Source organism: Pezoporus flaviventris, unplaced genomic scaffold, assembly GCF_033815535.1.
Source record: "Pezoporus flaviventris isolate CSIRO_AGI_PZ_B2104156 unplaced genomic scaffold, CSIRO_AGI_Pfla_v1 ptg000046l, whole genome shotgun sequence".
Taxonomy (NCBI): Eukaryota; Metazoa; Chordata; class Aves; order Psittaciformes; family Psittacidae; genus Pezoporus; species Pezoporus flaviventris.
This window is the reverse complement of record NW_026892594.1, coordinates 3,229,418-3,242,330: the sequence shown is the minus strand read 5'-3', so window position 1 is coordinate 3,242,330 and position 12,913 is coordinate 3,229,418. Positions and strand designations below refer to the sequence as shown.

The 12,913-nt window shown below is 45.5% G+C and overlaps 1 protein-coding gene and 1 long non-coding RNA gene across 5 annotated transcripts in view; one reads left to right on the top strand and one right to left on the bottom strand.

The window, feature by feature from the left end:
* LOC133276801 (uncharacterized) overlaps positions 1-12,913 on the bottom strand; it is a 459,153-nt gene that overhangs the window by 276,090 nt on the left and 170,150 nt on the right. The window lies entirely within an intron of this gene.
* MKLN1 (muskelin 1) overlaps positions 1-12,913 on the top strand; it is a 109,833-nt gene that overhangs the window by 68,630 nt on the left and 28,290 nt on the right. For all 4 annotated transcript variants that reach the window (XM_061467966.1, XM_061467967.1, XM_061467968.1 and 1 more), the window contains 2 exons: positions 9,740-9,952; positions 11,771-11,992. In XM_061467966.1, the coding sequence (XP_061323950.1) occupies positions 9,740-9,952; positions 11,771-11,992 (435 nt within the window). The remainder of the gene's footprint in view (positions 1-9,739; positions 9,953-11,770; positions 11,993-12,913) is intronic.

The window sequence follows — 12,913 nt, the reverse complement described above, 5'->3', positions numbered from 1 at the left end:
ATAGGAGGATGCTCGTAAGCAGATTAGCCATAGCTCAAATACCGTGTCAGCTGCCTGACCGGAGGCTGCCTTCCTTGTCTTAGGGGTGGCTACACTTAGAATCATAGAATTATAGAACAGAATGGGTTGGAAAGGACCTTAAGATCATCCAGGTCCAACCCCCTGCCATGGGCAGGGCCACCTCCCACTAAACCATGTCACCCATGGCTCTGTGGCTCTGTCCAACCTGGCCAGGGATGGAGCATAACTTACTCAGAGTTACTTATTTGCAAATACTTGTTAGAAGCTTTCTGATATCCAAAAGTAATACTTGCTGTAAGACATTTAAGTGTTCTGTGTGACAAATGCTGTAGACCCATGGCATTCCAGTACTGGTCCTGGCGGGGGGGTGGTGGGATTTAAGCATGGCGATTCTTAGCCAGGTTCTGATCTGTTTAATAGGCTTCCCAAAATGGTTATTGTCAAAATGTATTAACTTGTATATTCTCAAAGAATATTCTTTATAGCTGGTACAGCTGTAAAGGTACGTTGGAATAGCTGTTATCTTTCATGGAGATTAGCAGGAATATCTTACAGTGGAAATCTGTGGCTGCTGACGTGGTGTAGCTGAGAGCTTCGTGTGCTGCTGCTTTAAGCTTTTACTTAAGGCAGACTTGCAGAGTAATTGAATGAATGCAGTGTACATTCATCACCCAGAATGTTTCTTGGAGCTAGGCTTCCATCCTGTGTTCCTAGAAACATCTGAGAGCCCGGTTTAATCCTTTGCTGCATGTACCCTCTGTGACATTTAAAGGTTTTTAAGTCTGTTGCTAGAGTTGTCAGTTCATGGTCATCCAATGACATGCACTGCAGTCACCCAGAGAAGTTGTGGGGCCCTGGCAGTGTTCAAGGCCAGGTTGGACACAGGGGCTTGGAGCAAGCTGCTCTAGTGGAAGGTGTCCCTGCCCGTGGCAGGGGTTGGAACTGGATGAGCTTTAAGGCCCGTTCCAACCCAAACCAGTCTGGGATTCTGCGATTCCTACCATCATGGAGACCCTCTTTATGGGAGGGTCTTGCACACTTAAACCCTCGTAGACAGCACACATCCCATGCTGTGTGCCTTGCCAGGCTGCTTTGACCACAAGCATGGTCGTGATGCTCCTGTTGTGTGACCTGCTTCCTCCTGTGCCTTGATGCTCCTGGCACATGGTCAAGGATTGCACAGGCATTAGAGCAATACATCAGCCATGTGCTGTGCGGTTTGGGCTGCTGGGCAACACAAATGTCCCATGCTACCCTAAAACCCAAGAGATTCAATTATTTTATTAGGTTTCTGGTTGGGAAACTTAAAATGCCTTCAGCGAGGAATTTGTCTGCCATGCAAGTGTGTTGTGTGTGGTTATAGTAGTTTCTGTTGCTGAATTTACTACACATGCAGAGTAAAGCAAATCGTTTTGAGCCACAGCTTCCATGAAGCATTTTGGGAAGACTCATTAGCTAAGCCTGGCATTGATAAAGCACTAACGAGCTCTCATCGTAAAAAAACATATAGACTTGAATGAGCCCCAAGAATAATCTACATTTCCTTTCATTCCCAACATTAGGAAGAACTTTCCCTTTTTTTTTTCTGGGGATGGGGGTGGGGTGGAGGAGGAAATGAATTCTCCTCTGGAACTGGGAAATGAGAGCAATTAATCTCTGCAGTTGTGTGTAGGCAGGAGGGACTATTTGTTGCCTGACAGCCTGCTCTCAGCACTGAAAACAAAGTAGGTTGTTTATGCCTTTTTATGTCCTTGTCCTAGTTTGCTTTAGGACAAGAGCATTTACCTCACGGTGCTTATTTTTGAACTTTATACTGGAGGCACTATTCACATTCCATTCAGTCTTTTACAGCACCAAGAAGGGAGAATTAGTCAGCTGTCCTTTGTTTTTATTTCCCTGGCTCTTGAACAGGCTCCAGGCTTGCTCCTGAGGTTTTTCATCTGGATCAGTGTGAATAAAACAGATCAGCTTGCAACTGAAACCCCTTTATCTGCAAAAGGTTATGATAACCACAAGAAGCCAAGCTCCCCTAGGTTTTGTTTGGGGAGGTGGGATGGGAAGTGGAACTGGCTTCCTGTGGTCCTGTTCCTATTAAATCAAGTTTATAGGTTCAAACTGAAACAGGGGAAGTTCAGGTTAGATATAATGAAGGAGTTCTTTCCTGTGAGGGTGCTTAGGCACTGGAATGGGTTGCCCAGAGAAGTGGGGAATGCTCCATCCCTGTTGGTGTTCAAGGCCAGGTTGGACAGAACCTTGGGTGCCATGGTTTAGTGTGAGGCATCCCCGCCTATGGCAGGGGGTTGGACTTGGATGATCTTAAGGTCCTTTCCAACCCAAACCATTCCATGATTATAGGACATTTATAGAAGAAAATTGAAACAAAAAACGGAAGCTATCATGTCTGTGCCTTAGTGGATGCCAGGATGCTGTTGCTAAGATGATACATGCCGATTCTGGCATCAGTAGTTATGTTGAGCAGACCCTCCCTTAAGGAGCTGAGTCCCAATCCTTTCCCTCCTGTATAGGAACAAATCAATTATTCCATGGAGGCCGTGTTGTCTCTCGGTGCCGTTGTGTTGCCTTTTGAAAACGTTTTGTAAGTTAGTCCTTAAGTGGGATAATTGCTTTCAGCATTTGCAAGTTAAATGAAGAAAGCTCTAATTAGATTTGATAAAGTGGCTTAGCATGGGGAGAAGGCTTTTCATAAACCATAGTGTGCATTCACTTGGCGTTGTACAATTGAATCTCGTGTAGCATTGATGGAACCAAAAAATCCTGTTTGGCCATGGTTGCTCCTCGGTGATTAAAGGCTTGGAAGCCTGTTGTATGTACTCCTAGTTGTAGATACTCTCTTTCTTTCTCTTATTACCCATCCTCATCAGGGCATTTATCTCTATTTTAGAGATTGGAGGAGTTGCATCAAGACCAACCTTTTTGAGGACGGATATTAGAGCAGGGTGCCGATTGTAACGCTGGAAAACAGGGCCATGGCACATAGTGTTTAGTCTGTTGTGGGCATTATTATGCTGTGCTAATTGTACAGTGGTGCTGGGTGGCAGAGAGCCATTTTGTTCAGGTTAGTTGTAGCTCCGTGTGGGCACTTATTGAGTTCCCCAGAAACTGAACAGTGCCCATGCTTAGTAATGTTTGGTATTGTTTGGTGTCCTGTGGGTTAGAAATGTGATATGCTAATGCTTTACTATAGCCATCACAGCCTTGGCAGAAGCACAGGGACTGGCCAAAGCAGCGTAGCACATTGCTTGCTATCTGAATAAGAACTTAGCTTGGTCACAAGCTTCTTTCACGTGTGGTTGCTGCGCTGTGTGTGCCAGGAGCTTCCTGATGAGAATTGGAAAGAGTCCCCAAAGCTGGTGTTTGTTCAGATCACTCAGGCTGTTGCTTGACGTGACTTACTACAGTCTGTTTTCACAGAATCATTGGGGTTGGAAGGGACCTCTGGACATCATCCAAGCCAACCCCCTGCGAAGGCAGGGCCACCCAGAGCAGGTTACACAGGAACGGATCCGTGGTGTGGGGTTTGAATGTTTCCAGAGAGGGGAAACTCCACAACCCCTCTGGGCAGCCTGTTCCAATGCTCTAATGTAGAGAAGTTCACCTCATGTTGAGGTGAAGCTTGCGTTTAAGTTTATGGCCATTGCTCCTCATTCTGTTGCTGGGCACCACTGGGAAGTGTCTGGCACCATCCTCCTGGCACCTGCCTTTGAGCTATTGATCTGTATTGATGAGATCCCCTCTTAGGCTGTTCTCCTCTGGACTAAACAGGCCTAGCTCCCTCAGTCTCTCATCATAAGAAAGATACTTCAGGCCCCTGATCCTCCTTGTGGCTTCTGCTGGACTGTTTCTAGTAGCTCCTTGTCTTGTACTGAGGAGACTGGTTTTAACCACGAACGCTGTTTGGCAAGCAATACCTCTACCAAAACCGTCAAAGGCTTCTTGGTGCTTCATCTGCCAAACTGCAGATCCCACATGCAAATAACTTTGAATGGTTTGAATGAAAGTTTGATGATATTACCTCTAAAGACAAGTACTTAATGAGGAGTCTTGTGTTGCTTTGTGGAGAGATCAGATAACCACAGAGGCAGATTAAGTGGGAACTGGTCAAAACTGTTACTTGTCTTCTGTTCTGCTTGAGAAGGCTCGGGCTTGTTTAATCTTCTCTTGTGGTTATCAGTGTGCAGGTAAAATTGTCATTAGCTGCAGATATGCTTGGGAATGGCAGCTGGCATATTTAGAGGAGCAGCAAGTAAATATGTTTGGTGCGTCTGTAATTCATCTTTGGTGATAAGGGCCAAATTTGAATATGGGTATAGAGATCTTTAGTAAGATCCACTTACCTTGGGACATTAACTCCTGCTTTGTGAACCAGCCTATATCCTGGCAAGAGGGGGCAGAAGGGTGTTCTGCTCTCTAACCATGTGTGGTCTCTTCAGCTGTGGAGTTGAACTGAGTCATGTCTATCATACAGACTCAGTGGGATTGAAGAGTGTGCTGCTGTGACAAAGGAAGCCGACAGGATGCTGGAGAACATCAACAAGGGCATCACTAGCAGAGACAGATGTCATTGCTCCACTCAGTGCTTGTCAGGCCACACCTGGAATACTGGGTTCAGTTTTGGTCTGTGCTGTACATGTGGACAGACTGGAGAGGGTCCAGAGAAGGGCCACAAAAGATGATCCAAGGACTGGGAAGCCGTGTGAGGAAAGGTTGAGAAAGCTGGTTTAGTTCAGCCCGGAGAAGAGAAGGCTCAGGGGAGACCTTATCCCCATGTACCAGCATTTAAAGGGTGGCTACAAAGAAGATGGGTGATGGGTACAAGTTACTCCTGGGGAGATTCTGACTTGGACACATGAAGAAAGTTTTTCGCATTGAGAACCATGCCAAGTGCAAGGTCCTACACCTGGGTCAGAGCAATCCCAGGCACAGCTACAAGTTGGGCAGAGAAGAGATTCAGAGCAGCCCAAGGAGAAGGACTTGGGGGTGTTGGTGGATGAGAAAATGAACATGAGCCGGCTTCAGTGTGCGCTCACAGCCCAGAAAGCAACCGTATCCTGGGCCGCATCCAAAGGAGCGTGACCAGCAGGTTGAAGGAGGTGATTCTGCCCCTCTGCTCTGCTCTCGTGAGACCTCACCTGGAGCATTGTGTGCAGTTCTGGTGTCCTCAACATAAAAAGGACATGGAACTGTTGGAACAAGTCCAGAGGAGGCCACGAGGATGATCAGGGACTGGAGCACCTCCTGTATGAAGACAGGCTGAGGAAGTTGGGGCTGTTCAGGCTGGAGAAGAGAAGGCTGCGTGGAGACCTCCGAGCAGCCTTCCAGTATCTGAAGGGGGCCTGTAGGGATGCTGGGGAGGGACTCTTCATTAGGGACTGTAGTGATAGGACAAGGGGTAATGGGTTAAAACTGAAACAGGGGAAGTTTAGATTGGATACAAGGAGGAAATTCTTCCCTGTTAGGGTGGTGAGGCACTGGAAAGGGTTGCCCAGGGAGGTTGTGAATGCTCCATCCCTGGCAGTGTTCAAGACCAGGCTGGATGAGGCCTTGGGTGATATGGTTTAGTGTGAGGTGTTCCTCTCCACCTCTTCCTCACAATCTATATACAGTTCTCCACCTCTTCTCACCTGAGACATGTGTTCCCACTGCTCTGCATTTCCTGCACTGTAGGACCGCTTTCTGAAACCGTATGTGTCATTCTGAGTGGCTTTCCTGTGGTTTTTGAGTTCAGCCGTCATGTGCCTCTTCTCTTCCTGTAACACTGAAATTTTGACCTGCAGCACAGGAATGGTCTTGACTTGCTCCTCGAGCTCCTTGAGACGCTTGAGAGCAACTGCCATTTGCTCCCTGATGTGCTGCAGATGCACTGGGCTCACGTTGGTGACCGGCGTGGATATTCCTGAGCTCATGGGGCTGTGACGAATGGAACTGCCCAAGGAGGAGCTGAAGCAGGCACCGTAGTCACCGTTCCCCTGATACCCATGGCAGGGGGTTGGAACTAGATGGTGTTAAGGTCCTTTCCAACCCTAACTATTCTATGATTCTATGATTCTATGAGAACAATCAGCCGGTGGAATAATCTCCCAGTGGAAGTTGTGCATTCCCCAATGCTGGACACTTAAGATTCAGCTGGGCTGTCTGAATCTAGGCCATGCTTTGCCTAGAAAGGTTGCACCAGGTGATCCTTGAGGGCCCTTCCAGCCTCTGCCTCTGTGATTGTCATGGTTGGTTTTTCTCACTTGTTGCTTATAAGGGGTCAACTTCTTTGAACGCTTCTGGAATCAGACTCTGTTTGAATTTGGTGGGTCACTTCCCCCATGGCAAGCTGTGGCATTGTGTTCTTTGGGTGAACAGGCTTCCTGTTGTAACCACATGAAGTACACGTCTTTGGGTGAACATTCACAACCACCCCCAGGCTCCTGATTCACTTAACCACATGTGCCTTGAAGTGTTCTACTCGTTCTCAGTGTTTGCCCATACCTGTCTCCAAAAATGGACTTTGTGTCCTCCTTTGAAGTGAATGCGTACTACAAGGGCTTCCATGGTCAAATCAAGTGAACACAAATTTAAGCCTTTCTTGTCTTCTGTCTCAAATACCAAACCAATGTGTACCACTGTTTAAGGGAGTTAGTGATAAATGTTGTCAGGTTCTATGTGATCTTGTAAGTGCTATGCAGGAGTAACTCCAGTTTTCTTTGAGGAAAGGTTATGAATTGGATGGAGCTTTCTTTACTACAAGAGATGGTTCATGCTGTGACAGGCTCTGCAAGTTGGTAAAGTTGAAGTTCTGAAGGGAACTTGGATGTGATAAAACTTCTGTGCCTATATAGGTGAAATGATCAAATTTAAAGCCTTTAATAGCCCTTTTTAAAAAGGCAAATATTACTGTGAGATGTGACCAGCACATAAGAAAAGGTAGTTTTCCTGAGTTCTCTCATTTTGACATAGTTCTAGGAGTTGAAAGTGGTATGTTGTGTACTTTACATAGCAACTGTGCTGGGTGATGCCCGTGGCTTGAAACTGGTCTTCTAGGTGTGAAGTCTCTCAGCCTCATGTCTATCCCCAGACACACTTCAGTTGAGGATGCAGTTCATAGAATCACAGAATCACCTGGGTTGGAAAAGCCCTTTAAGCCCATCCAGTCCAACCATTCCCCAGCACTGCCAAGGCCACCCCTAACCCATGGCACTGAGGGCATTGTCTCCACGCTGTGTGAACACTTGCGGGGACGGTGACTGCAGCCCTGCCCTGGGCAGCCTGTTCCAATGCCTGAGCACCCTCTGGGGAAGAAGGTTTTCACTCATGTCCTGATCATATGCACTGGAGGCTTCATTGCTGGGGTTATTTTATGTAACTATGCCAAGCTTCCAGTTCCAAGCCCCTGCCAGGGGCAGGGACACCATTCACTCACTAGACCAGGTTGCTCCAAGCCCCCACCTGGCCTTGAGGGAGTGAGGAAAGATACTTAAATCAATAGGTTCAATTCAAGACCTGCTGTGACCTTTGCAAAGAGGGGAGAGTCGGAAAGCACAGGTAGTTCCGAACGTTTCATCTGCAAGGCAGCTGAGCCAAGGCAAATATGTGCTCTTTGGCAAAGGAACAATGGCATAATCCTGAAGTGTCCCAGCTGTGTGACTGGAGGTGGGCTTTGTCTGCTGGGGTTACTGTCCTGTGAATCAGGGCAAGCTTTGTGTATTCACAAAATCAGTACTTTTCAGGCAAAGAAGCTACGCTGGGTGTTTGGAACAGGGTCCTCTGGAAGGTACAGTATGGTAGGACAGGAGGAAACGGCCTCAAGCTGCCCCAGGGCAGGTTTAGATGGAGCTGAGGAACAATTCCTTCCCCAAAGGATGCTCAGGCATTGGAACAGGCTGCATGCTATCTTGTTTTTACTAGGAACAAAGCAGAGTATGTTGCTGGCCTCCATGCAACCAAAGGCAGTGAATGAACTTCTGCTGCATTCCAGGATTTTATGCTAATATTTCACTTCTATCAGTGTTTTTTCAGAAAAGAAAATGATCTTAATTACTGTCAAATAACTGCTTATAATAACCTGTAATCCACATAATGCTTCCTATTTACAAACTAGGAACAGTTCACCTCTTCAGATTGTCATTTGTTGCTGTAAACAGTTCCCTGTAACAGATGTTTATTGAAGAAATTGAATTCTGTAGCATTAATACTGAAGTCTTTTCTCTACACTTTAATAGGCTTGTGTTTTGTCTTTCATACTTCAGTCTTCTGTGCGTCTGGCTGTTCTTAGTCACTTGCAACCAGTTTTCATGTTGGTTCCCAGCCCCTGGAAGTGAGTTAGCCAGCCTTGTTCTGCCATTCTCATTTATGAAGTACCAAAACTACACAAACTAAGGCCAAATAGCTTTTGTCAGGAGTTCTTCCCTGTGAGGGTGCTGAGGCGCTGGCACAGGGTGCCCAGAGAAGCTGTGGCTGCCCCATCCCTGGCAGTGTTCAAGGGCAGGTTGGACACAGGGGCTTGGAGCAAGCTGCTCTAGTGGAAGGGGTCCCTGCCCATGGCAGGGGGTTGGAAGTGGGTGATGTTTGAGGTCCCTTCAACCCCAACCATTCTATGTTAAACTATAGAATTCATCTCTAAGACATAGTTGCCATTTTTTTCTTCTCTTGTTTGTCTGATGTTTTGCAAAGACATTTTGCAGTGTCGTATTTTGCCTTTGCACATCTTGATTTCTGGAATTTTGGAGTACAGCTGTTGTGGTTTGAAACCAGGTCAACAGGAATATCACTCCTGTTCTTCAAGATGCATGTACAAAACCAGATTTGGGAAGCATCAAGGTTGCTGCCCAGCACCACGTCAATGATCTTAATATCATTGACTAAATCAGCCCATAATTGAACTTGAGCAATCCCGAATGGGTGGATGAGCACATAACTATACAGGGCCTCTCTGTGTTTTTCTTGAAGATCATAACTCATGGCATTTCTGTTTACCATGGGAAACTTTCTTGCATCTTGTGTCTGGAATGGCCTTATCTATTTGGGAAGGACAGGGGGTGCTTTTATTACCTTCAGACACCCATTACGGGCTATGATTGCTTGTGGGAGTGTCTGCTTATGAGCTGTTAGAAAACAGCCTATTAATAAGACAGAGCTTCTTGTAATAGAGCACTTATTAATCTTCTTCCTGTGTGGTTATTTATAGACTGTGACATCTTAATTTGCCTCTCATGTGCATCAACCTGTGTTATTTTAAAAGATCAAGTAGCTTTCGCATGCCTCTGAGGATCACTTCTGGAGGCAACAGGCTGTTTCCTGAGGAATCTCACAGGCTTCGAGTCTGAAATTGTAAAAAATAACGTAAAGGTTGTTGCTGGTGTCTTTCTAAAGGACAAAGAAGTTTTATGGGATGTCCAATTATATAGGTACATACATATTTACTGTAAGGGTGGTGAGGCACTGGAACAGGTTGCCCAAAGAGACTTGGGAGACATGGTCTAGTGAAGCATCCCTGCCCATGGCAGGGGGCTTGGAACTGGATGATCTTAAAGTCATTACCACCCCAAACCGTTCTATGATTAATCCTGTTTTTTGATTGCAAGGAGATTTCCTTGACTTCTCAAAGGCTTTCCAATAGCTGATAGTGCTTCCTTGCCCGTAGTGAGTGTGCAATGACCTACCTGGAACGATACTAGATACCTAACTCTATTTTTGTGGTTGTTTTCTCTATTAGAGTGGTCCCAGTGCCAGATCCTGTCACAAGATGTGCATTGACATTCAACGAAGGCAGATCTACACGCTGGGACGTTACCTGGATTCCTCTGTGAGGAACAGCAAATCTCTGAAGAGTGACTTCTACCGCTATGACATTGACACCAACACATGGATGCTGCTGAGTGAAGACACCGCAGCGGATGGAGGCCCAAAGCTGGTGTTTGATCATCAGGTCAGTTACACTGATACTCCTATTGCAGGTTCTCAGTGTTCATGAATCAGTTTTTATTGTAGTATCCTGTGATTTAGAAGTGCTCCACCAGGTAAGAGAGTGATAAGGAAAGCTGTGGTCTGCACTCAGTTAAATCTTAATAGCGGCGTTGTCTCATGCCACTGACTGGTGTTCTAATCAAATCACATCAGAAGGATCATAAAAACCTTTGCAAACAAATTTATTTTATTAAGACACATTTTATTAAAGCTCAAAGCACAGTTCATCTGGTTTTAATCAGTGGTTGAGCTGGGTTTGCAGATCTGCCTACTCAGAGGGCACTGAAGAACAACTTGCAACGCTGTGTATGATACCTTCAGAAGAAAACTATGAGCAAGCTGCTGAAATGAGGCCAACAGGATCAGGATTCTTCCAACATTGTTTATCTTTCACACTTTATAATATTGTTCTTGCTTTATTTGGGCTTAAATACCTTCGAGTAGTGGCTCCTAACCTTTAAAAGGCCATACCTGTCCACGTATTCAAACCAAATACCCCTTTACTTGTGTGTTCAGTGGCTTGTGCGCACTTGAAAAAGGTATTTTGCTCTTAATTCGTTTTTACAAACCATGGCCAAGAAACAGCACAGCAGTGCTGATTCTTAAAGCAGCCCCAGAACTGCTTTTATTGGGACTAGCTGTTTTGTAACCAAAGCTGATGTTCGCCAGCACAATATGAGTTTCTGCTGACACCGAACATTTAGGATGTGTCTTGTCTGCAGAACAAAAGCCAATCAGTCTTTTCTGTCCTATTAACAACAGATACCAGTCTCCCAGGTGTTGGGGTAAAGGCAGAAGTAAATTGTCAGCTGGCAAGGCTACTCTGGGTACCTTGTTTGTTGCCTCTGAAATGGTTTCTTTTTCCCCCTGCTGTTTCTTTGGAAAGAATGTTCTCCCTGAATTCTTTATCAGTCTGCAGCTCTTCCTCTCCCTCACTACCTCCTGCGATAGCGCTTTTTGTTTAACCTTCAAAACACGTGCTGCCCTAGAAGCCTTTTCTGGAGGCTTTTCTGAGTAGCATCTCTGCCTGACTGTAATCTTGCCTTGTTTTCTGGTGTTCTGTTTCTTTCTTTTCCTTCCCCATGGTGTTTTGTAACCCTCTGCCTTGCACCGCAGCTGAAAACATCACCTGGAGTCAAGAAGATTGCTGTTTGATTTGTACTGCAGTGTATCTCTTGTCTGCCATAACCTGAATTCAGGTTTTGGGGATAAACATCTTCCTGCTGCAGTCTCGTCAAAAATCCTTGGCCAGGTTATACTCCTGCTTTGTGTTGAAGCAGTGGGGGTAGCAGTCAATGTGTGCTTAGGATGGAATCTGAGTAACACATCACAGGCCGATTTTTGGGTTGATGGAGTTGAGGTCAGTGCATTAGCAGTGATTTTTGGTTTTTACCCTTGCATAGCTATTGTCAAAGGTGCCATTCTATTAACTTGCTGGCAGAATTGGTTACGGATCCTGTTGAAAGCCTCTAAAATGTCCTTCCTTTAAATCAGCAGGTAAAGGCAAGGGTTTTAGGTGATGAAGGTTACGTTTAGTGTTTTATTTCTTTCTCCCTTCTTTTGCTTATTATATTTTTTCTTATTTAGTAAGTTGGAATTAGACCCATTTTGAACTAGTTTTCACATCAGCTGTGAAGATGCGTGTTCTCTTTATTAGAGGCTCAGGAGCTTTGCGAAGTACCCTCTAACTTAGCAGGTATCACTTGCAAGGGAGGGATGTTTAATCTTAGTATTTAAGTCTGAATGTGCTGGCTTAAAACTACTTCTCTCTTTCTTCCAGATGTGTATGGATTCTGAAAAACACATGATCTATACCTTTGGAGGCAGAATCCTGACCTGCAATGGCAGTGTGGATGACAGCAGAGCCAGTGAACCACAGTTCAGTGGGTTGTTTGCTTTTGACTGCCAGTGTCAGACATGGAAGCTTCTGAGAGAGGATTCCTGTAATGCTGGACCTGAGGATATCCAGTCCCGAATAGGTCACTGTATGTTGTTTCATTCTGTAAGTATCCACACCGTACTTGGCTTTATGATGCCTGACTTGAAGGAGAACATCTGGGTTTGATTTTCCTTGGAAGTTTAAAGCTCTTTAAGCTCCCAAGCGGTGTGTTGGCTGGCTTGATTCTATGTTTGCTGACATTTTGTTGCTGCTTTGGTAAGTGCAGGTGGTATTAATTCAAGATTTGGAGCTTTCAGGACTTGAAGGGAAAAAAATTCCAAGTAAAAAATGAGGTGAATTTTACATGGTTGATTTAATAGAATGATTATAAATAGACCCAAGGGCTATGGTTCAGTTTGAGCTTTTCTGTTAAAGTTGGCAGAGCAGTTTAGAAGCCTCTGGTCTAGGAGATAATCTACATAGTTACTAGAATGCAAACCTGTCTAGTACAGAGGCTTCCTGCGTGTGCATTGAGATGCACAGGCCTCCTGTTCCCTTGTGCTGAGCCCCTTGCTGCTGCTGCTTGTCTTGAGCAGATGTTAACAGCTGGGCACAGCTGCCTGTGTGGGTACTTCATCCACAGGCCGATGGAAAGGCAGAGGGATGGGACAGTGGGGTGTGTATGTAGCATTTTATTTATCATTAGGTATTAGAACCCATCTTCCATTGCCTTTCCAGTTCGGAACTGCAGGGGGAAGGTGGTCAGGGAAGGTGGTTACTGGCCTGTGTGTTCTAGGGTGCCTTTACACATAGGTGTTCTCAGGGGAATAGCACAGTACAGAGGAGATTAGCATGAAGTAGGAAAGCCTACATGGTGCACTGGCAGTTCTGCACTGTATTTACATGGAGCTTCTAAGTGGTAATAAGTGGAGTTTGTAGAGTTTTGCTTACATTAAACTCTGACTCAGAGGTTAAGAAGAGAATTGAAGTTATTATTGTGCTATTTAAGTGTATACTGATACCACCGATTCAGACCTGCCCAGT